Source organism: Indicator indicator, chromosome 1, assembly GCF_027791375.1.
Source record: "Indicator indicator isolate 239-I01 chromosome 1, UM_Iind_1.1, whole genome shotgun sequence".
NCBI classification, from domain to species: Eukaryota; Metazoa; Chordata; class Aves; order Piciformes; family Indicatoridae; genus Indicator; species Indicator indicator.
Window position 1 is genome coordinate 21,739,708 of NC_072010.1, and position 27,026 is coordinate 21,766,733.

Sequence of the window (27,026 nt, forward strand, 5' to 3'; positions counted from 1 at the left end):
TGTTCTTTCTCATGGTCTCTTGTGCTTCTTAGTAAGAAATGTTCTCAGCATGCTGCAGAGAATCCCATCTTTAAAGTAAAGATGTATGAAACCATTATTGTAGTGTTACTTGCATAACAGAAATCAGACCTGGCTAACGCTCAGGAATCATCTATTGATTGAGAAATATAAAGATCACTCACAGTTTTAAGATAGAGAAAAATGACTGAGAGCAAACACTAACATATGTGAACTCCTATAACAGAGACAGCAGATTTTATATGGAATTCAAGGAACACACACTCCCTTTCTATTTTTATGCAATATGATCTGTCTTATAATATGCTAATGCTTTGTCCAGAATGAGCTTTCAGCTGGTGCAACACCTGCAGCCTAAAGCTGCAAGATTTTTTGGGGATCTTGTCAGATGCAATCACTATTAGAACTTCAGAAATTAAAGGAAAATCAATTTATTAAAGAGTGTTTGGGGTTTTTACCCAGCTCTATTTTTTTTAAATACCCAGCTCTATTTTCCAGCTATAGAAGGAAGAGGTATTTAGAAACCTGGTGTTCAGAATTGAGAAGACCCTTGCATTCCTTGAAGTTTAAGTGCCCCTACCTCATCTAAACTATCTATAGCCATGCCAGAAAACACTAACATACAAAAACACCAAAACCAAATCAAAATGCCCAACCCCACACAAACAGAACAGTGCCAGAGATAAAAGTCATTAGCGAACGCCAAAAAGGGAAAGCAAGATGAAACAAAAACACCAGCTGAACCTATTCACCACTCAGAGCTCAAACCTCTTAGTATTAACTTACTGAAAAAATGGTAATCTGATACTTAAGTCATACAGTCCTGTGTGTACTTAAACTTACAGGTCCAGGTAACACCTATATTCTTTCAAATGAAATTCTGTGCAGCAGGCTCAAACTAAAGCAGCTTTCCACATAAAGAGCTGTACATTTTCCACATCCATACAACTAACTTTCTACTCAGATTTCCAAATAACAGGAGTTATGAAACATTTTGTCCATCAAAAACAAACCAGAAAAAATATTTTCTCTCTTCCATCTATTAGTTTTGAAGACTTACCTGATTACCACACAAGTATTCCTTGTGTAACCACTTATTTGCTTCATGTCTGTTTCTAGAGTAAGAAAAACAGGAATCTGAGCAGCAAAAATAATTTAGTACAATGAAGAAACACATCCTTTCCCTACTTCTCCTAATTATCATCTTCTACGAATTCCCCATACTACACAGAAGAGCTGATTACAATTCCAGGCTGTCTGGTAATTGAAGTAACTTATTAGCTGCAATACACCACAGGAGCATCCCAGATGTCTCCCTGAAGGACAACTTGATAGTTAGCTAAAACTGAACTTGTCCATGGAGATCATTTTTCCAGACTACTAACTTTGTCTGACACCACTTGGGCAGATGATAGTAGAACAGAAAAAACAACCAAAGATGCCAGTTTCACCTCTTCTGCAACATGCAAGATGTAATCTTCAAAGTATCTACAACGTATTAACAGTACAGGACTTGTCATCTTCCCAGCAGTCAACTGCACACTACACTAGCTTTCAAAAGCAATGAAGTACATGATAGCAATGCTTTGGAGCTCCCAGTAGTAGTTAAATTTGGGTTTAGTCTGAAAAGTTGACAATGATTTTACTCCCAAGGAAGAGGGATCATCAGCATGATGCCACAGACAAGATGCAAACATCCTTTTTTCCAGGAGTAGAAGCTTCAGGATCCAAAAAGCAACACTAAGTTTTTCAGAACTTCACAGGCAATGTCTCCTGTACTTGTGCTAAAGACCGTGAAATACACATTGAAATATATTAGTAAAAAAGCCCAAACCTCACATATTGCCTATGCTCAAGAAATTCCTGTGAAGCTAAGACCTATTTTAGGGAAACCATAAAGCTACATAAATCTTTCTATCCTGGTAAGTGGTACAGAAAACACTACTGTAACCGTGTCCTTAGCTTGAAGGCAGACATGCTGGTAGACTATTTTTGATAGCCTAATCCTCAGGTTTTCCTCCTTTCACAGACAGTCTGAGTTTCCCCAATGGTTATTAGAAAAAGTTTTAGGCAGCAACCCAAAAAGACCTGCTTATTTCTAGCATATGGGTAAATCTAATGACCAGATGAGAGCTCTCATTCATTAGAGGTGTGGGAAGGAAGAGTGTGCAAAAGAATGAAGGTCAGGAAAGTCATCAGACAAATCCAATAAAATTCTCATGCTTAAGAGATTTTCCTTACAGGTTATAGAACCTTCATAGTAATGCTACTCTACCAGAATAGCGAAAAAGACAACAACTGTTTTCCAGGTTCTCTCTCTTCAGCACTAGATCTGCAAGCTGGAACATAACTGTATGTAAAGCTTCCCTGGAGATACTAAGACCCAGCTTGGCAAGCCAAGATAGTAACTGTAGGAAAGTTACACTAAAATTTTGTTTGTTTTTCAAGAACACTACACAATACCATTACATCACAAACAGATTTATCCCTACTCACATTCAGTAGCTCACCCAAGCAGTAAATCATACAAAAGATAACAGCTAAACCAGTATGGAAATGAGAGAGGCCACCTTCTGCATCTATGTTTCTACTTTTAGTCAGATTATCATTGGTAGACAGTGGCATGAAAGGTTCTTACACCAAGTATCAGTTTGTTGTTAATTACACATTTATGCACAATGCCAGATCTGCAGGACATAATGCTTCAGCTACATTTGTATCAACAGAATTACTTTACTGCAAAATGGTATGAACAATTCTGTCCTTTCCACTACTTTTCAACCCAACTCCATGTGATAAACAATTGATACAGTTGCCAGGTCTCCTTCCTACAGCACTGAAAGCAGGGTGGGGGAACAGGTGTAAGGCTCCTCAGGGGTGATCTCCAGCATTTCAGGGCCTCTCCAGGTCATCCAATTTTCCTCCTTCAAATTGACCTGCTCTGAGCAGTGAACTGCTCTCACAACTCAACTTGTATGAAATGCCAACGAAAAATTTGTCCTGGTTAAGAGCTACATAAGATGACTTCATGGTGTTTCCAATCTAATTGAAAAAAACTGAGTCCAAAAGTAATACTCAAGATAAATCTCATAATCAAAATATTTTCACTTGAAAAATCTTTATTAGAAACAAAGAAAAAACAAGTGAGCATATGTATGCAAGTAGTTAAGTCTGTAAGGAATAAATATTTGCAGACTATTAGGCTAAGTTTCTAGAATTCAGCTGAATCAAGCTAGGGATTATTCTTCTCTATTCCTAGCAGTTCCCTGAAGAGAACAGAAATGATTGATTTTTCCCCTCAAGTGCATGATTTAGAAGAAAATCTACCTCTCAAAACCAAGCCAAGACAGTTGTTCAATCACATCTCACCTGCTGCTGCATGCCAAAGAGCAGAGGTCGGCAAAAAAGTCACACAGGGACCACACAAAGGGGGAAGTATATCAATATTTAAAGGCTGGAAGCTCAACTTGGATCTTGTAAAAATTCATTTTTAGCATTAAAGGATTTCAGAGGTGGAATATATTAAAGATAATACTAAAGCATTTCTGTGTGAGAATAGTGAAAAAAAACTATTGACAGATTTTAGGCTCAGTTGAGCAGAAGACAATTTCTGTTACAAGTACAACATACAAAAGTATTACAATGAAAATGGTATACTACAAAAAATTGTCAATAAGTAAAGACACTTCCCTCAACTGAAAGAGCCAGTAGTAAATATTAACAAAACACGTAAGAGTCATACATTGAGATTTCAGCAGAATTCAGATTCATATTAAAATACAAATAAAAGTTGAACTTAAACAAAAGGAAACCAAGATGACTTACAGTTTAAAAACAAGACTGATGTAGCACAAAGCATTTTTGATGTACCAGTTAAAGCTCTGCAAGTCTCTGGTTCTGTTTTAGAAAAAACTCCAAACATCTGAGCTACAGCATCACAGTCACCTTCATGATGTGCCATGTAACCACGTATTTCTTTCTTTTAAAATACCAGTATCTATCAAGGAGGGGATTTTGGTTGTTTAGAAGGCCATCGTTCTCCATTTCTCTGCTTTTTGCTTGGTGGGAGGTGTTATTGTTGGTTTTGGGGGACCTTGTGGTATCAGTTTGTTTTGGTTTTTTTTTGTCGTTCAGGTTTTTGGGAGTTCTGGTGGTGATGGGTTTTGGGGGGAAGGTTGTTTTGGTGCTGGAGTGAGGTTTTTTTGTTTTGGCTTTTTTTTTGTTCTTTGTTTTGTGGAGGTTATTTGGTTGGTTGGTTTGGTTTGCTGGGTTTTTCATGGTGGGTTCGTTTTTGGTGTTTCATTGCAGGGGGGGTTGTGTGTGGTGGGGTTTTTTTGTTGTTTGGTTGGGGTTTTTCTTTTTGGTTTTGTTGTTTGGGGTTTGGTGATTGTTTTCTTCTGTGTTTTGGGATGTTTTTAGTGTTCACTGCCTAGCTTCCAAGCTGGACTCTAAAACCAAAGTCTACCACAAATGAACTATTAGAATAGCTGCCAGATACAGGGGCAGCAGAAGAAAATTAAAACACACAACACCCATTTTCCACAAAACTTTATTTTCATATGTGCAGGTGTCTAACTAGAACTTAAACTAAAAATCAAGGTACCATTTCACCTGCTGCTTTTGCTACCTTCGCACTTGAGTTTTTCTTAAGGACTCTGCATCACCCAATATGAACCAACCATGGTTATCTTTCACAGGCCATTTCAAGTATAGAATCTGCACTTAATACTGAAATCCTAAAGGAATACTGATGTGTGTTATTTCTGAAGTAAATTGTCAACTCTAAACAGGGTATGTTGACTAATAACTAATATTTTCCAAACTCAAATCACTTCAACAACAGCTATGACCCCTTCCTTATTTAACCTCTGCCACAGACATGCATTGCTCTGGTTAAGTTTGTCATCTCCAACTCTGATTTATCCAGAGTTACAGGACAAGAAATGTTCTCAGCTTTCTGTAATTCTGAAATTTAGCTAATGTTATTTCAAAAAATAAAGCCATACAAATGAAAATGTGAAAAATAAAGACAACAATCTTTCATGTCTTCTAGCACCGTTACGATCTCACATTTTAGGCTCATGGAAGGAAAACCAGAAGGAATCAGTTAAAGTTAGGTGTGGAAGATATATTGCTATGCACAGGAGGAAACATTCTATTGTTTGTTTCTACTCCCCATTCTCACACCACTAATTTATGTGCACCAAGGACCACACAATGTTAATTCACCACAGCATGCATTTAGCATTGAGTTTTGCAAAGTATGTTTGGCTATTTGCAACAATGAATCCATAAGTGTGCTACAGATCACTGCAGTCTAAGCTAAAAATCAAGGTGTAAATCATTCTATTTGAATGATTCAATAAGCCATCAGCAACACTACAATTCCAAATTAAGAGCAGCTGCTGTGACATCGGTATTACACAGATCTCATTCAGCTACGTAACTAGAAGGTGGGAAAAAATGATGATAGAATTCTCTTTTTTTATTTAGGGATTTCCACGAATGCCTGATAAAAAGTCAATTTTATTATTTTTTTCTATATTGGCCAGGTCAGGCAAAGAGGGGAGAGAGGGAAGCCATTCCTTAACAATCCATGTTTGATCAGGGCTTCTCACTCTGAGTCATTAGACTGATGGTGTCACAATATCACAGTATATCAGAGGTTGGAAGGGACCTCAAGAGATCATCAGGTCCAAACCTCCTGCCAGGAGGATCACTTAGGGTATTCTGCACAGGAATGCATCCAGGTGGGTTGCGAAAGTATCCAGAGGAAGAAACTCCACAACCTCCCTGGGCAGCCTGTTCCAGTGGCCTGTGATCCTCACTGTAAAGAAGTTCATCCTCATGTTGAGGTGAAACCTTCTATGTTCAAATTTGAACCCGTTGTTCCTTGTCTTATTACTGTGAACCACCAAAAAGAGCCTGGCCCCCTCCACTTGACATCCACCCCTCTTATTTATACACATGGATCAGATCCCTTCTCAGTCTTCTCTTCTCCAGACTAAATAGCCCCAGGGATCTCAGTCTCTCTTCATAGGGCAGATGCTCAAGTCCCCTAATCATCCTTGTGGCTCTCCATTGAATTCTCCCCAGCAGTTCTCTCTCTTGAACTGACAAGCCCAAAACTGGACACAGTATTCCAGGTGTGGTCTCAGCAGGGCAGAGTAGAGAGATAGAAGAACTTCCCTAGACCTGCTGGACACACCTTTCTTGATACATTCCAAGTGTCCTGCTCAATCTCTCTTGCTTTTAGTATCACTAACTGTTCTTATATTTGAGAAACAAATCCATCTTAGTGGCCAGTATTTGGTAGAGTTAAAGTCTCCCATCCCCACACACTCTTAAAAAAAACAACCACACTTCAAAATACATAGTCCTCAAGGGTCTTAAGAGAGGCTCCACACCCTCACCTATCCAACCACAGTGCTTTCTGCCATCGAGACTGTAGGAAACCCCAGTATTATTTTCATGTTTTACATATGACCAACGACCTCCTTAACAGTCATGGAGTCTGTCAATACACCTACAGCAGCTGTTTATAGCAGAGTCTTGATGAGCTTCAACATCACAAAAGGACAGATTGTCAATGAAGAGTAGCAGTAGTTTCAGTAATTTCTCCTTATCTTAATCCATATCATGAAGACTAATACAACCTCATATCCTCCTAGACTGCTCAATCCTTTCAGCTTCTCAGCTAATTACCCTGTTTTTTCAATCTGAAATACAGCTGTTTGAGAGGTTTAAGAAATTGGAAATTAACCTTCTAGAGTTAAAACTCAGACCAACTGATTTTTGCAATATCACTGCAAAAATTCATACTTCTGTACTCAGTTTTCCAGACTTTGAGTTTCTATTTCTCAAGTAGCTAGCAGAATACCTCAAAACAGGAGCACAATATTTACTTATGAAATTAACTGCTTGCCCTACTATTACTCACTTGATTCCAGTCTCCATTTCCTAGACAGCTGAGATGACTGATCATGCCTGTCTTCACACCACTACATCAAAAGACTTGAATCTGAAACCAGGCAATGGATCCAAGATCCAGCAAGTGGGTAGGGTCTGACACCTTTTTTTCCTTCTGGAACTTCCGTTTAGTAGAGAAATGAATGTTTCACCTCACCTAATTTAATTGATTTCCACAGGGATCCTGCCTATCACACTTCAAGGGAAGTTTTGGCAGTCTACAGCATTTGCAAATCCATCATGTGGGAAACAGAAGATGCTTTGGTTAACGACATTTTCCCCCCAGTTCAGTTCTCACATTACCTTCCCTTCATAACTCTTGGCTATTTTTTGGGAAAAAAAGTTGCATTTTTGAGGACTTCAAAGCACATCTGCTAAGTGTAATAAGGAATTAAAATCAGCTTTCAGCTATTTGGTATTTTAAAACAAGAGATTCCCTCTGTGCTTGCTTGCAGTACACTAGTTCTTATCTATCAGCATTTTCTATACCCTATATTGTTAAGCTCTCATTTTTCACTGGATTCATTTTCTCTCTGGTAGCCATTTTTGGTTCTGTAGATCTGTACTAAGATAAGAATAAGAAGGACAAGTTCTACTTTGTCACCATTAGTTTGGCATTTAGTGTATATACTGAAGCATGTGTTGTCAAGTGAAGCTGTCAAAGCAGGCAGCTGACCCTCTGAAAAGCACTGAGAGAGGCAGTTAAGGAGCCCATCAGCATTCCTTCCCCAGAAGCTACACACCCAGTCTATCAACTGCACACAGAACAGGCTGAAGAGATATGGGCTCAACAATGAGTTCTTGCTAAAGCAGCATTTTTAGCATCACATGGGATCTACTGAATCTAAGACAGCTGTCACAGGCCTTCATTTTCTCATGTTTCAAGAGAAGAATCAAATACTTGACTAAGAAGGAGAAGGATCTAATAGAACTTAAAGAATGTTCAGTGCATAGATAAAAATTGTTTAAAAACTTGTACTTTTCTTCAGCAAGGAAAAACATACCATACTCAGATTTTTCTGGTGAACCTTTTGCATGTATTCAAGGAGCACAGCAAATGCAGGCAATTTTTAATCCGATTTTCAGGTCTTGAGAGATGTACATAGTAAAGCTCACAATACGTGGCATGGGTTTGGTTACAGCTGTTCCATGCAATGCTGAAGATAAGTTTAGGTTGAAATGAGGTTTTTAGCTTGTTTTTCTTCACAGAACATGTTACTTAGGTACCTGTATCTTAAACCCTAACTATATTCCTGATGACATACAACAGGTTTCCAGTTTGCAGAAGAATCAAACCAACAGACCTAATGAGTTTCTTGTCCCAAGGCTTCAGTTCAATACGTACAGCTTTTAACTGGAGACCTCATGAGTACGTTTTGCACAATCCACCCTGTTTTAGCATAAATTGTTTATCTTGCTACCTTCAAAGGCAATAGAGAAGCAAAATACAAAAGCACAAAAACATTCCCTTTTGTTAGCAACACTTCGTTCTGTCAAGAAATACAACAGAATTTGCTTACTTACATCTAACGAATCCTCATTGACCAGGATGAGAGACATACTCTGTGAAATGAGTCTGCAAGAGTAGCCTGCAAGAGAAAAGAAAAAACCCATACGGATTTAAGAACACTTAAGGTTCAGTCAAACCTTAAGGAAAAGTATTTACGATCAGATGACAATTTACTGAGCCTGCTAGCCAGCTACTGGAAATGCTCATGTATAGGATGCTCTCCAACTTCTACCAGCAACACAGGCTGCAGTTTATCTGTTTCCAAATACGTCATTCAAGATGTTTTAAGAAAAGGAAATGCTGTATGAACTAAGTGCAATAAAGAGACTACAGCTTTACAGCAGTCTAACTTTTTTTCTTTCCCTACACAAAGGCAGAGTAGCCTTGAACATACTAATGGAACAGATCTGAATGCACAGTTGTAGCTCTGCTGCACGTTGAATTAAAGTTGGTGCTACTCAGTCCCTTCAGCCTGCATTCAGTTTAGATGAACACTTTTTTGCCTGAGAGATTAGTCTGGAAGGTCTTGAGCTTCATCAAAAAATAGATTATCCATGACAGAGAGCTCCTACAAACTCACACAAGTATCAGGTAATTCTACTAGATTATTCTTCAATGCATGAAAGAGAAAAAGCAAGTTGCCATGGTCAGGAGCAGCACTCAGAATGCAATTTTTTACATTTGTCATGATACCAAAATTCAAAGCAAAAATTCTCAGGACAGAAAAATGTCTTGTATTTAGGTAATAGTAAAAGCCAGTGGCTACACTACTACTCAAGATCACTGAAATAGTGGTTCTGCTGCCACATGATTGTCATTTATATGAGACAGTCGTGTCCAAGATATATATGTTTGGCAAGTACAGAATAAACAATTTAATTACAGCTTATATTAGCTGTAATTAAAAGAGACAAAGGAAATTGCATCAGACTGCTCCCCCTGCATTATCCTAGAAGCTCGTGTAACTTCTCTTAGGATTGCTGGAGTCATGTAGCTTAATAAAACAGCAAAAACCCCATATTTATTTCAAGCACATACCTTATTTTGGTGATGTAAGTCATACAGGAAAAAAATACAATGGAATTATTTTGTATTTCTACTGTGCTTTTGTATAGGCATGAATCACAGTTTAAAACACTGCTGTCAAATAAAATAAGTTCCCATGGACATCTTTTGCTTCTCTTAAATGGAGGGAAACTAAAGGCAACTGCAGTATAAGAGTAAGGTCCCCATGACAAACCACTGGAAAGCCAACAGATTCAAAAGCAGAACATCATAGTCAATGTAAAAAGATTAAGTGTCCCTCTCCATATCACACAATGGCAAGAGAACAACTCAAGTACTAACTTATTTTCTGTGGGATTCAATTCTTTAAGAAGGCCACATGGACTACTCAGTTGGAATGCAAATTATTTCCCCAGGCTCCAGAACATTTAAAATTGGGTTAGTTTTGCAGGTGTAATCCAGGGTTCACATGCCTGCATGAACAACTTCTGTCAAGAAAGCAAATCCCTTATCTTCCCTTGTGGAAATTATGGTTGTATCACATAATTAGGTATTTTAGTCAGCAGGTTTGATTACCTGCAGGTTTTTTTTCCCCTCTTGCATCTTCACAGATGTGTGGAATATGAGTATCAGGTGCAACACTGCAGACATTTTCATCCTATTTGTGTTAATGAGTTAAGATTTGCTTTCTGCTTCAGAGAACAATACAAACTGATATTGAACTTGCACACCACCAGGAAAAGGATCAAATATAGTCTTAAAATGCAGCCTGCAACATGAAAGCTTTGCAGATAGCCTCCCATATAGCCTGTGAACGAATCTTAGATGGTAATACAGAACTGAGTAATAAGGCTTCAACAGGTACAGACAAAACACTGGCTTGGGAAAAAATGTTGGTCCGCCATTTTTAAGAGTTAGGTCCAGGGTGAAGAACCACTTCCTTATTTCAACTGAGGAATGTGGTTTTGACTGGGATAAAGTTGATTTTCTTCATAGTAGCTGGCATGGGACTATGTTTTAGATTTGCACTGGACATCATGTTGGTAACACAGGGATGTTGTAGCTGAGCAGGGCTTGCACAGAGTCAAGGCATTTTCTGCTTCTCATACCACACATCAGTGAGTCAGCTGGGTGGGGACACAGATGGGGCAGCTAACTCCATCTGACCAAAGGGATATTTCAAACCATATGACATGAAGCTGGGGGAAGATGATGAAAGAGAGGAATGGTTCAGAGTGATGGTGTTTATCACCCCAAGTAACTGTTCTGTGCAGTGAAGCCTTCCTTTCCCACAGATCACTGGATATTTGCCTGCAAATGGGAAGTAGCAAATGACTTTGTGATTTTCCTTTGTTTTCATGTGTGGCTTTTGCTTTACCTATTAAACTACCTTCATCTCATCACTAGAGTTTTCTCACAACCTTCTGACTGAGCAAGCAGCTGTGTGGGACTAGGCTGCTAGCTGTGAATAAGCCACAACAGGAGTACCAACTGTCATTTGTATGAAAAGCAGCAGACTAAAACTCAACCTTTCTCCCTGAAGCCACCTTCAAAATTCAAAGTGCTGGCTGGAAAAAAGGATTATGGGTCTGAAGTTCAGACTGCAACATGGAAGGCTTCCTGGTCTGGTTGCTTCCTATGAGTTCCAAGGTTTTCCTGGATGAAACACAGGCCTGAACAGAGGAGAGATTTTCTTCGTGGTGCTGAAGCCTTTGCTTATTTCATCCAAAAGCAGAGGTAAGAACCAAGTGAGCAGCCCTCTCTTTCTCTTGTTCCCTGGTTCATCATTATCATTTGCAGAACAAGGTGTTTTCCTGAATAATGCTTTTCTGTACAGGGGCATCACTTTCATGCCACAGTTATTCTTTACACAGGGAATGACAAGAACCTTGTGCAGTAGGCCACTAAGTTCAGTATACCTACTTCAAAAGGACTTTCTAGTAGGATTTGATTGGAACAGCAGCTGCAGTAGCAAGCTATCATTTCTATAACACTGCTCACTGACTCATTTTACCTCTTCCAAAACAAACAAGATGCCACTAGGAAAGTGGAGCAGAGAAAAAAAAAAGGCAGCTGTACAAAAAAAAGTTGCTTTCCTGTGCATCTTGAAGGTCATGGAGTCAGAACTAATCCTACAGTTGAGATCATTTTATATCTTGTGACCACATTAAACAGGAAGAACAAGACTGGACTAGGAGAACAATTCAAGTCTAACAACATTTTACAGGACTCTATACCTTACGTACAGTATTAAGACTATGAAGATGTTTAGCAGTAGCATAAAGCAAAGTGGCAACTGTAAGATTACAAGTGACACTCGTAGTCATATTTTCAAGTTCTACGATAGACTTATAATAGTTACCACTGGTAGTACTGACAGAGCAAGCCAAAATACACTAAGAACAGGGCATTTTTGTCAGTGCTTCTTAGTACAACAAAATGAACTTTTTGGTTCAAAGTCAGATATAAAATGTCAATCCACGCTTTTAAGCTGATATCAAGGTCTTGAAAAATCTGACTAAAAGTCCATGAAGCAGATCTATCAGATGCTTGTGGGACTTCTTTCCCTTCAAGTGTCCTAGGAGAAAGATGGGTTGAACCAGAGTTCAAGATCATAGCCCACAGGCACATTCATACTGGAGGCACACAGAATCCAGCATCTGAGGCAAGAATGATTAGCCTGTGTGTTTAGAGAAAATACATAAGCCCTGCTCAAACTTCACATAGGGATTCAGGGAAGCATGCTGCCAATTTCTTCTGTTCCCTCAGTGAATAAATAACAGTAATAAAATCACAGCTCGCCATAACAGAAGTGTTCTTACCTCTAAACTGGAAAAACATGGAATTGACAGACTGTCAGATGGGTAAGAAATTAGCTAGAAAAACTGCATCCAAAGAACTACAGTCAAAGGCTCAATATCCAAGTGGAAACCAATAATAAGTAGTGTCCCTCAAGGATCACTCCTGGAAGCAATGCCATTTAATATTTTCATCAGTGACATGTAGTGGGAACTGAGTGCACTTTCAGCAACCAGTCTGACTGGTGCAGTTCCTATACTAGATGGATGGAATACCATCCAGAAAAACCTTGATGGGCTTGAGGTACAGACCATGAGGACCTAAAGGAAGTTCAACAAGACCAACTGTAAGGTCCTGCACCTGTGACTGTCACCAATCAGTACAGACCAGGAGATAAATGTACCAAGAGAAGCCATACTGAGAACTACCCAGGGATACCAATGGATGAAAACTGGGCACAAGAACCCACCTGGAGTACTGCATCCCCCCCTGGGCTCCCAGCACAACATAAACATGGACCTATGAGACTGGGTCCATAGAAGGGCCACAGAGGCAAAGGATTGGAACATCTCTTCCACAAGAAAAGGATGAGAGAGTTGGTGTTGCTCAGCCTGGAAAAGAGAAGGCTTTGGGGAGACCTTTCAATGAAGGAAGCTTGTAAAACAGACAAGAAAGACTTCTTACCAAGGCCTTCAGTGGCAGGTCAAGGAATAATTTTATACTGGAAGAGCATAGGTTTAGACTGGATATAAGGAAGAAAATGTTTCTATGATGAGAGTGATAAGATACAGGAACAGGCTGCCCAGAGAAGTTGGGGATGCCACATCATGGGAATTCTTTGAGGTTAAAGCAGATGAATCTTTGACCAACCTGATCCAGTTGAAGATGTCCCTGCCCAGAGAACTGGACTATATCTTCAAAGGTCCCTTTCAAAACAAATCCCTCTATGATTCTATGATTGTAAGGCAGTGCTCACAGCTATGTATGTGTACTCTAGGAAAGGGTGCTTAGCTCAACTGTAAGGATTGATTCCTTGTTCAAGGGAGGGATGTAGTTCAGTAAACATTGCATTCCCATTCCCAAAACACACACTATTATTGACTGGAAATACATCATTTTCAGACAAGAATATAAATATTGTGCCTTGGTAAAACCACACATACTAAACTCTGTCCATACACTCAGTACCAGCAACACACACTATTACAGCATACTTGACTGACAGAGGTGTATCAAGCTGACATATAGAGCCATTAATGATTCAAGAATCCACTTCCACATACATTTGCAAGAAGTTGCCAACTACATGCTTTGTACTACCATATTTCCCATCATATCCCAAACTCCATTAAAGTCTAAAAATGGCAGTCATCAAAAAAGGAGAACAGTTGTAAAGAAGTTTGATGTAATGTAAATGTTATCTGAAACATTACAGCCTGATTGACTTCTCCAATTCCCACTGCAATGCAGATCTAGCAATACAGAGCAGATCTAGCACATAACATGCCACATATCAGACAAATTCAGAGTAACCAGATGGATGGATACCTATATTGAGAGCGGTTTCCTGTTTGTCCCCTGTCAGAATCCATATCTTAATTTCTGCTTTCATGAGTGTGGCTATTGTTTCTGGAACACCTGCTTGAAGGCGGTCTTCAATGGCTGTAGCTCCAAGAAGCAGTAAATCCTGAGGAAGGAAAAAAATAAAATTAAAAAAAAAAAAAGAGGAATTGTTTTCTTAAGACAAACCTTTCTTTGCAACACACCCAAAAAGGAATTTCCAGACAGCCTGTTGGGGCTCATGGCTAATACAGTATTTTATCAAGCAATATGCACACTACAGTCAATTGCTGCTGTTGCTGTTCTACTTCTTCTGCATAAATCTCGCATTTCAGGAGGTACAGAATGGAACAGTGTTTCTGATCAGAAAGATGGCAATGTTTCTAGAGGAATTAATTGAAATTATACATCTCCAAAGCTAGCTTATGGCTGAACACATATACTAGAGCATTCCCTAATCACCATAGCAACATGATGAGTGACTATAGTTTATGCATTTCTTAAACTCACAAAACAAAAGTCACCTGGCATCACATTGCTTACATTTATTTCCCCCCCAAAATGTACATACAGATTAGATACTCAGAACAAGAATTACTGCAACTATTGATGGATTTAATCACTACCTTCATGCAAGACAAGTGATACGAATATTAATCAAAGTATCACTAGTCTACATACATATGTCTACCAGAAAAACAGATCTCATAGAACAAATTTAATACTACCAAGTTAGCCACATACTCACGCAATTCTGAAGCAATTGCTAAAAGAGATTTGGCTGTGTTACAGGAAAACAGAAGTAGTCAGGCAAATATACCTGAGCAATAAACGTTGTCAAAAGGCACAAGCTACTCAGCAGATTTTTAACTGCAAAGGTATTTTTATGATTCCTTAGGATACATAAAAGTGTTAAATTAAAAAATAAATTCCTACAAATAGTTTTGTTATACTGTATCATTTCAGGAACTGCAAAGAAAAAGTAGCATCATCTATTCTTTGCAGAAGCTAAAACTACCAAAACAAAATAAAAAACTGATGAAATAAACAAAGAACAGTTGGTGAAGCTCAGCCTGGAGAAGACAAGCTTCCAGTAGGACCTGATAGTGGTCTTCTATAAATAACAGAAGGCTTACAAGATGGAAGAAAGACTCTTTATCAAGGCACACAGTGGCAGGACAAGGGACAACAGTTTTAAACTAACATAACTTGGACATGAAGAATTTATTGTTTTTTTTTTTCCTACCAGCAACAGTGGTGAGACACTGGAACAGGTTACCCATAGAAGATGAAGATGCCTCATCACTGATAGCGTACAAAACCAACATGGATTGGACCTTGAGCAACCTGATCTAGAGAAAGGTGTCCCCTGCCCATGGAGTAGATAATCTTTAAGGCCCCTTCCCACCCAAACCATTATATGGCTATGAAGGCAGCATCAGAGCAGCTCATGCCTGTGTCTATGCATGCATGTGGCAGTTTAGGCTGGGTGCCCCCTGCCACTGCTACATGAGATACACCTCTGGTGTCCTGGGTGCCCACCCAATAGGGGGGTGGACACAGGAAACGACGTATTTCTACCCATAAATCCTGCGCCCTATAAAGCCATCTGCAGAGTCATTCTCTTCCTCTTTCTTCCCTCTCTGCTCCCATGGGAGATGTCCTCTCTTATCAGGTAATGCCAGGGGAGTATCCTCAAGGCCTCTTAGGCCTGTCTAGGCCTAATGCCAGGAGGAGAATGGAGGGGGGGGGCAGTCTCAGACCTGGCCAGCCTGAGACTTGCCTATCAGCGGGAGGGGGAAGAAAGAGCCCTGGGGGGTTTGGGTTTACCCTCAGGTGGGAAGAAGGGAAGGATTGGGAAACCTTTGGGAATTCTGTGAGGGGGTTCTGTACGCTTTGGGATACTCTTTGCCACTATGCTTTGTAGTTTGTAGTTCTCTGTAGCTTCACCAATTGCTTTTCCATTTAAACTTTCCATCACTCTCCAATCCGTTTGTGTGAGTCTCATTCTTTTGTCCCTTTCGGGGCAAGAGACGATCTGTCTGGCCCCAAACCAGCACAATGCATGAAGAACTGAAGGGGAAGCTGTCATTCACATGTGTGTAAACTTCCAGTAGTTACAGGTCTTGACAAAGCTTAAGTTTAATAAAAGAGATATTCAGCTGGTAAAGATAGCAGAATCAAATCACAGAAGTAATTTTCTTAAGTATCCTACAACCTCCCTATGAAACCTGAGGCCTATCAACGCTAACAACATTTGAAGGTTACAATTGCAATCCAAGCATGCCAGTGTAGATGGTATTTTATTGCCTCAAAACCACCTGTTAAGCAGTTCAACACAATAGCACACTCATTGGCACAGCTCAGCTACCAAAGCAGGGGACTTGCTTTCAAGCCTGCAGAAACCCTCACAGCTGATGCACAGGCAGAGGAAGAAGCCAGTTCACGTCCTCATGTGAACCACCATGACCCAGTGATCTGAGCACTCAGACCAACCAAGTAGTTCTCCTGTTCTCATTGACTGAGGAAAAGTCAGTGCCTTAAAGTACACCTCTTACAATAGAGCCCCACACCAGTTTATCTAGAAATAAAAGTGCCTACAGACCACAGACCTTAACCTGCAAAACACCAGCTCTAAGTTTCAAGTGCAGTTGCCTGCTCTGTAGCATGACCAGCAAACAAATATTAATAGTGCCATATTGGTAGGCATTTCCTAAGTCCAAGACTCCAGTTCTACAAGCCAATCACTAGTCCTCTTTTAGAGGATACTAAATGGGGAAAACAAGGAGAAGGTAGATGGCTGAAAATGTAGATTTTGAGAACACATTTCAAAGCAAAAGAATTAAGAAATTTGTTTTTCACCTTAGTAAAGACAACAGTATGAGAGCACAACACTGGAAGCAAAAAGCTGAGAGAAACCATATGCAAACGTACAGAATCAGGGATTAGATAACCAACCACTACTGACCAACCAAGGCAAAGGCATTAGCTTGAAAAGCAAGACCTAATCTTCAGCTATTAAAGAGCTCTTCTGTTACACAGGAAAGTTCCCTCCCATTCTAGTCTCAACCTTCTTCCCTCTTCTGCCCCCAGTTGCACAGAGGGGGTCATTTAGTTTGGATATTAGAATGAACTCCCTCACTGAACAGGTTATCAAGAACTGGAACAGGTTCCCCAGGAAGGTGGTTTAATCACCATCCTTGGAGATATTCAAAAGACACAGAGATGTGGTGCTAGAGGACACTGTTGAGAAGCAGACAGAGTTAAATAACAGTTGGTGTTGATGTTCTTAAAGGTCTTTCCCAACTGAAATGATACCATGACTCTAAAATAACAGAGTGCTCCAGAACTTCAGTTTCCTTGTTATTTTTAATTACAAAAGAAAGTGAAGCTGAAAGGGCATTTTAATCAAACCAGCAAGAGAAATAAGAGGAGCAAGGGGAAAGAGCCTGAACAAGACCAGGTAAGAAGTGTTTTAGAAAGCAGGAAAACCAATCAGTTGCAAAGAAACACTGCCCCTTAGTGTTGATATTTTAACATTCCACTCAGCATGGGATTACAATTTCAAATTCCTTCTCCAGTATCTACTTTCCCTTTCCAGAATTATGAGTTCTGCAGTTTGCATGGAAAGAAGTGTTTCACCTTTTATCAGTCCATGCAGCAACAGGTCGTGGTTTCGTCTAGAGCACTTAGTTTTGTCTACCATGTCTATAACAGCCTTCAGAAAACCTCAACTGTGACAGATGTATGCAGAAGGAATGAACAAATTTATCCTCATGTACTAGTATATGGGGACTTGGTGCAACATCACAATTCTGTTATCTTTATCAAGTTACACGTACCTTACACAAGACAAGATAAAAACAACCGCAGAAAATAAGGTAGTTCGCCATGACCTTTGACAACCTGTTCAGTCTACACAACTCTGAAATTTTAATTTGTAAATCTGAAAAAAATTAGGTGTAAAAGAATGCCATTTCAGTTTCTCATGAATGAAAGTTAATTTTACTGTATGAAGCCCAATTTTCATGGGAAAATACACATAAGGTAGCCTGTAACTGATTAAACAAGTATGCATCTCACCTTTTCAATGATCTCATAGCATTCTTCCAGTTTCTGAGTTCTGTCTTTCAGAACTGTACTGCTTTCATTGTAGACATTTAACCACTCCTTATAAGAGTTTTCTGACAGATCTGCATAAGCAATGCACAAAGTCCTCAGACCTACAAAACAGAAAACAGACATCACACAGTAAAATTATGCTGAGTATTGTCACCCAACAATTAATGCCCTAATGAATGCTAAATTCTAACCCTCTCTCTGAAACAGAAGCTTTTAATTCACACTTTTGCACTTTGGTTTCTAAAAAAATCTCCCTGCATATTCTTTTAATCATTTCAATTTTCGAAAATATAAACCAAAAGTCTGTCTCAGAGGTTACTAATGTGGGTCCAGTCAAGAAAGAGCCTAAGGGACACAACCTTCTCATGGATTTTCAGTATTGCAACCTAGCCATACTAGAGCTACACAAGCATAATCTCTAATCTTCGCAGTTTAAGTATGGCTTTCGTGTATTTTTAAAGAGATCAAATTAAAGAACTGGCTGCATGCTGTGACTGGAGAGATTACTTACTCCAGCATACTCCACAGTCCATTTTTCCTTTCAGAAAGACCATTTCCTCCTTCAGTGTATGCACATAACTCACAACAATGGGAGTTGCACATGCACAAAGGAGTAAAGGGCCCATGAAGTATGAAAAGCCTTCTATTAATTGACAAAAACGAATATCTACAAGTAATTTTTTTCTGGCTTGATGCCACAGAAAGGAATCTGTGGCATAAAACAAAATTTTGATATTGGCAATGTAGGAGTCTGAAAAAAAAAATAACATTTTCAAAATTTAGCAAGAAAAATAGTGGTTCATCATTTTACTGCAATGCAGATACTCTATGCAGAAGAGGAAACAAAGCCAAATACTTCCCTGTGAATGAAGACATTCTATGAGCCAAAAAGAGCTTACACACCAGCTCAGATCACCTTTGATATAGTGGTATTCCAGGCTTCTCAGCACAGTCAGGTTATCACTCTGCTTTATAAAGCCAGGGACTGTTGTCATCTGACTTTTACAGCAGTAAAAAAAAAAAAAAAAAACAACAAACAAACCACAACCTTTAACTGAGGTATTCCAAGCAGTACAACTTAAGGCAGCCTCCCTTATCTTGAGCACAAAGAATCCCATCTTCATCTTCTGAATTCCCCTTCCCTAACTAAAATAACACAGAAGCAGACCACAAACTTCCTCAGACTTAAAGTTACCCTGGAAATACTAATTTGCTTATTATACACCACTTCTAAATTTGTCTTCATAATCATCTTTCTTAGCTCTGCAAAGCTTACACAATACAGAACATGCTGCAAGCAATTTGATAAGCTAGTTTTCATGACATGCTGTTTCTCTTACCTTCCGTCGCGAAGTATTCAAGATGGCACAGTGTTTGCTCCATGTACTGAGAATCTTTTGAAAGCCTCTCAAAAATGACATTATCCTATTAAAACCAAATTCATTAGAAGAGAATGAGTCTACACACAAAGTCTCCATCTGTGCATTCACAAGCTCAACTGGAGTAATCTGAACAGACGCAGCAGCAGAGACATTGCATCCCCTTAAAATAAGGTAGACAGAAGTCCACCCTGCCCTTCTATCCTTTTTCCATAACGGGGTCCCCACTACTGAGCACCACAGAACACTCCTTTCTGAATTCTTACACAGGCCTATTGATTTTCAGAGCATGTGTCTGGTCTTATTGAGTACACATCGTAGTCCCATTCCGAAGAGCTTCTTGCAATCTTTTCTAGAAAACATTCTAGCCCATGTTACAAAAAAATAGAAGGCAGTAATATTGATCAGGTTCTACCACAGAACTCTTTCAAATAATCTTCCTCTTGCAGCAAATTGCTTCTGCTGCAAAAACATGCCCAGATAACAGATGCAATGAAAATACAGCATCATCACCTACATATCAAGTCTCCTGCAACTACCAAAACAAGTGGCTACACATGTAAAACAGGAAAACCCTTCTGTTGCTCAAATACGTAGGCTTCAGCTAGGTAAAAAAGTCCACATCTATCACTGACTAAAGATAGGCAAACAAAACAACTTATTTATGATGGCAGTGACAGGATGAGAGATGACTATTTGAAACATGGAAGAGTTCATGTAGAATAGGCAGGTAACCCACAGTTTGGATAACTGGTGGATGCAGCAGAACATACATGAAAAAACACCAAATTATACTAATTATTACAACCTTTCTGCTCTGTTAGACATCTGAGACTGCTCAAGTGGAAGACAGCATGAATTTTTTACTACACACTGTCCTGTTATACATACTTTCTAGTGCCATGCTCCAAGAACCAGTGTGAACTGAAAGACAGGATGAGCAACAAACAGCTGCATTATCTGTGCTGTCCTACCAGACATGCAAGTACAAAACACCACAGACTTGACAGTGGGCTTAATTCACTCTAGTATGTATTTATCAAATGAGGGCAGTTAAACTGAAACAACAGAGCAGTGCACCCAGATTTGTATGTTAGAATAATTTTAAGTAAACCAGATCCTATGAGAAGGCAGGAATAGTTTTCCCTGTTACACTTGCATAGTTTTCCACTGAAATTTAGAACCACTGTTTGCCTGTAGCCAATGAAAGCTTTGCAGCCTTGGTTCTTGGGTAGGTTATTGCTCACCAGCGAAGAATGGAGGCACAACATGGTGCAACTCAAAGACAAACAACTGCAGATGCAGAGATGCAGAGCCAGACCACGAGCAATCACTTAAGATTTTTGTATCACAGGTTCAGACAACAGCAACAGTCTAGCTCCTGAGCTGCTACTGCACAGCTGGGTGAAATCCTGACTTTGCTAAAGCAAAGGGTACTGCTCCCATTAGTTTCAGGAATTCAACTGGGTAGTTGAAAGCCTAGCCATCTTCCTGCCTGCAAAAAGAGCCAGAGGAGTAATGACAGATTTCTTAAGTCACTTGGCACTAAAGGGAGAGCCAACAGGTATTATGCATGAGACAAAATGTCAGCATCAAGCACAACTGCTGAAACTATAACTGCTAGTATAAGGTCTCCATTAAGCAGCATAATTACTTACAGCCCCTTTGCAGTAGAGACGTAGCTGTCCTGCTGGAGTTCGAACAATCACTGACATTCTCTTCCTGTTGCTATTGAAAGAAAAATATTTGCTTTCATTAGTCATAGTGATGAAGAGTAAGCTCTGTTCTCACCAGTGAATTTTCTCCGATGTGTTTAGTGCATTTGATATCAGGTAAGAGGTAACAGTAGTAGCTTAAGACTTGACACCTTTGACAGCAAGGAAAAATGCGAAATTGTCCATTTCCAGCTTCAGCCCTATGGCTCCCAATGGCAGCACTCAACCAGAGCACAGACTTGCACCCAAAAGTGAGCAAGAATTTGAAGAAGAGTAGGATGGCACAAAAACCTTCTTGAAGGAGCAAGAGTCAAATTTATTCTCAAGTTCTTCCTTATTCCTCTAAGGAAATTATTTTGAGGACTTGGGCTAGAAGTTAAGGCAAACACACAATTTACTATATACACAACAGACCCTGAAAAAAGCATCCACTGACAAAGGGAATTATTTAACTCCCTAACTCGAATGCAGAAACGTCATAATAAGGAATCATGCTGTAAATGAGCTCAATCTCCCTGTAGGTTCTATATATTGGATTAATTTCACCTACATATGTGTGATTACATGGAACAAAGCCAGACCCTGAGCAGAGCTGCAATCAAGACAGTCAAGTTGGGATATCTTTATAACAAAGATAAATATTAGCATACTGTACACAGGTGTTTAACAAAGGAAAGTAAGCAAGGATTTATTTTTAATGATCAGGTTTGCCATTTAAGTTCTCCTTTAAAAGACACTGAAAAGAAGAAAAAAGTTTGTAAGCAGCAGAGGCAAGGACACAAACTCTTATCAAGAAAACCTTAACAATACATCTTTTCATATAATTCTTTTGTTTAGAATAGGAGAGATCAAAAGCATCCTTCCTCATTCTCTTCTTGCCAGTATGTACAAACAAAAATCAAGAGTATAAAGCCATCTTCTTCCTCTGAAACAGCTCGTGAGACCTAGCCCCTTTTCAAGGCTCAAGAGCCTTGGGCAAGCATGCAAGCCCTTAGCATCTATGATCAAACAAAACAATCCTTTTTGAGACTTTTTAAAGAAAGTCTGGAAGGACAGCAATTATCTGTGCCCAGAATTTCTGCAGCAAGCTCATGACAGTAGGCAACTTCCCTGTGCTTTTTGGAATGGAGTCGTAGGAACTCACTGGTCAAGCAGGAAGTTGCTACACACAGGGAAGAGCTAAGACAGATTTTTTTTGTTGTTGTTGTTTTTGTTTTTTTCTGCTGCATGCAGGCTACACCTAACTCCTGTCTACAGGCACCAGGGTACCAATTAAATTGTCAGAAACCTTAGAACACTCTTCTAGTATCACTTTAGATATTCCCACAAGTAGCCTCAGAAGCCACATTCTGAATGAAAACAGGAAAGCAGTCAAGAATAATCTTCAAAACAAGACAGGATACCAAAAAAAAAAAAACCCTGCCTACCCAAAGATGCCTAAACTCAATTTTATGTATTGCTTTAAAGCAGAAGCAGCCAACTCAACGTGGCAGAGAGCAAGACTTTAAGGCTTTAAGACACAGTAAGAGTAGAAACACCATCAGAAAGCCAGCTGACTAGAACCATCCACACTGGTAAAACTTTATTAACTGACAAAGAGAGAGCACCTTTTGTAATATCAAGACCAAATTCATGACAAAGCTTCTTGCCACTCAAGTGGTACCCACCCTAACTAGCTTGATCAGACAGGAGTGTTCATAATGTTTGGGTTTTCATAGCTAGAGTGGTTCTTAAAAAGGAGCACCAAAAAGCCCTCCAGTTCTAGATTTCACCTGCTCAAAAAACCAAAACAAAAATCCCAGTAATTTGCAGAAGCACTATAGAAGTGCAATCTCAAAGCACGTTCTTGAAGTAGACAAAGGACACAGAGGGAAACAAATGAGGCAGAGAATGACACTTCCAGGGCAGCAACTTCTCAGTAAGACAAAGCTGGAGTGGTAGAGGAGAAGCTCATGCTCACATGACAACAGTCAACAGTTAAGAAGCTCTGTATTAGTCCTGTATTGAAAACCAGAAGATAGAGGAGTAGGACAAAACTAAGCAAGTTCAGTTTTTCTACTATATCAGCTGCATATTTTTTATTTGTTTGTTTTTTCCAAAAATGGTTTTCTTGTTACCCCACATTTCTTGAAGGAAAACCTACCTGGAAAACTCCAGTACGTTAAGAATTTCGAAGGTTTTTTCTTTTCCCAGCTACAAAAGAAAGCATGTACTATTATAAATACAATCTGCAGTATATTCTCACCCGTGTATAACAAACAAGCCGGTTAAATACCTTTGTGTACACAGCCCCGTGTCACAAAGATGTGGTAATAGCGCCCTCTCCTGGTAAAAGTTGTGTAGAACTTGACTTAGTGAAGGCATGCTAATCTTTCTTCAGCATCCTCCCATCTACCACTTCCATACTACAAGGAACTAATTAATAACTCCACATGTATACGCATGATCTGAAAGTTAAGCTGAATATTTATTTCTTATTAGCTATAAAGCACCAGACATTACAAACCGTGGGACCAATTCCATGTTAAAAATTAACATCGATATACATGGAATTATAATAACCTTGTGTCTGAATTGCCTTAGTATTTATTTTCCTTGGATTTACAAGCATATGAGATTTTTTTTTTGTGGAAAAAAAACATTTAAATTAGAAGTAACTCTGTTCTCAGCAACAACTGTTGGGATTGAGCATAACCAAACAGAGAGAACAATGACTTACAAACATCTTGCCTTTCTGTAACAGTTACTGGAGTCCTGGAACTCCAGTGGTATTTGTAGCACACAGTTTAAAAAAAAAGCTGCAGCAAAATTTAAATTGCAGTACAGAGCTACATCCTACAAGGCACATAGCAATTTAGCAATATCCCCAACACTAAAAGCCATCTCAAATTCTGTTACACTGCTGCCACTGATATCGACAATGAGAAGAGACAGGAGTGATAGATTATATTGCTGGCTATAAATTGACCATGCTTTCCAACTTGGTATATGTATGTAGTATAGAACTAGGTCAGGTTGCCCTGGGTCTTTCCTCAGAGAACAATCTAGATAGCTCTAGATAACACTGCACATCCTAAGCTCTTCAACTAAACAGCAGTTTTCTGAGAGATCATAGAATGTTTTTGACAAGTTCTAGGAAGATACATATTTTAAGTGCTTAGCTTGGCAGTGTACCAAAAAAACTGAAAGCCAAAGCACTTGGGAGGAAGGACAGAAATGTATCCATTATTCTTAATAAGCACCCTACTAGCTGCATCTGTGTAAATCTGGAACCACTTCAGCTGGGACTGCAACTTAAGTCAGAATGTGGCCCCAAGAGTCTGAGACTGTTTGTATCCATTCTAATCCATCAACCATGCAAGCCTGCACACAGAGCTTACGCAGATACAGAAGAGCTGACTTACCAAAAAAAATCCATTTTACTTGAAAAATTAAACATTTGTAAGTCCATTAATCATTAGACTTAATAGTCAGAATGTCTCCAAAACACATCAAGTTCCTTGTAACATGAGGGTTCTTATCTCTGCTTCCCACACAAAGGAAATCTTCAGGCACAACTGCTGCTATTTCCCATATAAGCTACATCCTCCTATTGCCCATGCCACACAGCAGTACAAAGAAGTCTGCATATACAGGGTAAGGTATTTTTCCTGGTCTGCAAAAGCCTTTTGCACGTAACATCTTAAAGCCCTATAAAGGTTAACTCACAAGAGCCACACAGGAGACACGAATGCTGTGCATGACCTTGGCATCTGTGCCGCATGCACTTACTACTTACCGCGTCAATGATAACCGAATGCGGCGTCCGTCCTGTGAAGACATAACCAAGCTTTTTGGCTCCTTTCACTAATGCTCCTTCATCTGCCAATGTAAAGAAAGCTTCTGTTTAATCTGGTATGTAGGAGAGGCCTGAAAAGCCCATAAGTACACATGCCATAATGCCAAAGCACTTTCCATGTACTCCCCCATCTGCAGGGCTGCTAAAGTAGCTCTGCACACACTTCCCCAAGAACATTCACACTTTAGGCTTACAAAGGCCATGCAACATCAACTACAAGAACTCTGCACTCAGTCTGTATTGAACACCCTGCAATTACCAGAGCACTCATCTCTGCTGCAGAGGAACGAAGCTGTGTTTCTCTAAAATCTTACAAAACACATTTAATCAATTTCTTGGTGCAGAGGCAGTTGCATTATCTTTTTGTGACTGCACTGGGTAGTATCATTAAGAGCTCCAATAACTGCTGAAACCAGAGCAAACACCTCCACTTCTCGTAGGTAGTCAGGCAGTCTCTTTTAGGAGCACGCAACATTAAAACGTAACTACCACACAGGTGGATTTAGTGCTCAACACAAGTAACCCTCATGTCTACCACTCCCTTAGTCTCCTCACCATTCAGCTCTGACCAGTGCTACCCTACATGGGCTCTGCACCCTACTTCTCAAGCATTCTATTAAGACTGTATGCACTGAAACCTTTATCCTTGCCTTTCACCCCTGAATAAAGGGCAGAGCAGAAAGCCCTATGACAACAGAAGAGATCATAAGCCCACCCTATCTCTGCAGAAACACAAGAGACTTAGCAGTTCTGTAGGAGGCATTCAAAAGCAGTGTACACTGATGACAAAAGATCTACTGCCAGCATCACTGCAGACATCTTGCTTTCAAAAAAAAAAAAAAAAAAATCAGTGTCTGCTGCAGAAACTTCTCAATCACTCACTCCTTCCCCTTTTCCCCCCCCCACCCCCCCCAAAAAAAAAAGAAGGGAACAACCAACCTGGAGAGGAGGCCTGGTAGATTATTGTATTTCCTTGTCTCTCAGGAACAACGGTATGACACACAGCCAGCAGAGTGAGGAACTCCTGTATGTGTACAGCTGTGGGCTGGACAGAACATCAGAGTTGGGTTACGCATTACACACAGGCTAAGAGGCAGATTTTGCACTAAACTACAAAGACTTCAGGTACCACAGGCAAAAAATAATTCTGTTCTCTACTTAGAGTAGTTGTCTTGGTCCAAGAACATCAACAGCAGCACCATTAAAGAATCAGAGCACAGAAATCAGGCCATTACTGCCTACCCATTCAGCATCATGAGAACGCACAATATAAAATATTGTCCACAGACTGTATAGTCATCAGCTATCCCAAAGTGCTTGAAGAGACACCAGGTCTAGATTTCAGCAAAGATGCTACAGGACTTAAATCACAGGCACCTCTGATAAGCAAATTTTGGCAAATGAGTTGAAATGGAGTCCCCCAATCCCATTCTCTTCTCATTTCTATTCCTGCCTCTGGCACAGCATTTCCACTTTCCCATCTATCAGAAAGGGTACTCAGCTGCCCAGGTCACAACCTGAGCTTCACCCACAGTTTACACATTTAAACCAAGTTTTCATAGAGATGAACCCTACAAGACTCCTTTAAAACAGGATCCAGATTTTTTTTTTTAAGACAGTTAATTAGAGGATGCCTCTACACCAGCATGTTTTACAACAGGAAAAAAGGCTACCATATTCATATGATACCATTTCAAGTTAAAACTGCATGCCACCAAAAATCCTCTGATGCGAGACTTACACATACTCTGGAATGCATGTAATGTATTATTCCTATGTGAAATGCAGCCCAGTAATTTTATAATACCCTTTAATCACACAGAATTACTGAGACATTAAAGACTCCATTTCTGACTTAAAGGGACACTTAGATGCTATTTCTCACAACCAGGCTACCAGAATTCAGTTTGCTCTCAGACATGTTTATGCTTTTCTCCCTAAGTCAAGCTATGTAGAACAACAAAACAAAGAAAAGAAAAAAAAAACACCACCAACCAACAAACAAAACACACATCCCACACCCCAAAGGTTTGTTCTGTCTCAGGTCCTATTACAGGAACAAAATCAGGAATCAGGAAAAACTGTTGAGTGTTTGATTTTCATCTGTTTTT

General features: G+C 39.6%; 1 protein-coding gene across 1 annotated transcript in view; it reads right to left on the reverse strand.

Moving 5' to 3' along the window:
* Positions 1 to 27,026, reverse strand: part of ATP8A2 (ATPase phospholipid transporting 8A2) — a 293,926-nt gene that overhangs the window by 226,315 nt on the left and 40,585 nt on the right. Inside the window, exons 16-23 of the mRNA XM_054386416.1 lie at positions 25,855 to 25,960; positions 24,856 to 24,938; positions 23,221 to 23,270; positions 21,021 to 21,090; positions 19,324 to 19,408; positions 17,945 to 18,084; positions 13,850 to 13,988; positions 8,512 to 8,576 (exon numbers count right to left, since the gene is read on the reverse strand). Coding sequence (XP_054242391.1) covers positions 8,512 to 8,576; positions 13,850 to 13,988; positions 17,945 to 18,084; positions 19,324 to 19,408; positions 21,021 to 21,090; positions 23,221 to 23,270; positions 24,856 to 24,938; positions 25,855 to 25,960 — 738 coding nt within the window. The remainder of the gene's footprint in view (positions 1 to 8,511; positions 8,577 to 13,849; positions 13,989 to 17,944; positions 18,085 to 19,323; positions 19,409 to 21,020; positions 21,091 to 23,220; positions 23,271 to 24,855; positions 24,939 to 25,854; positions 25,961 to 27,026) is intronic.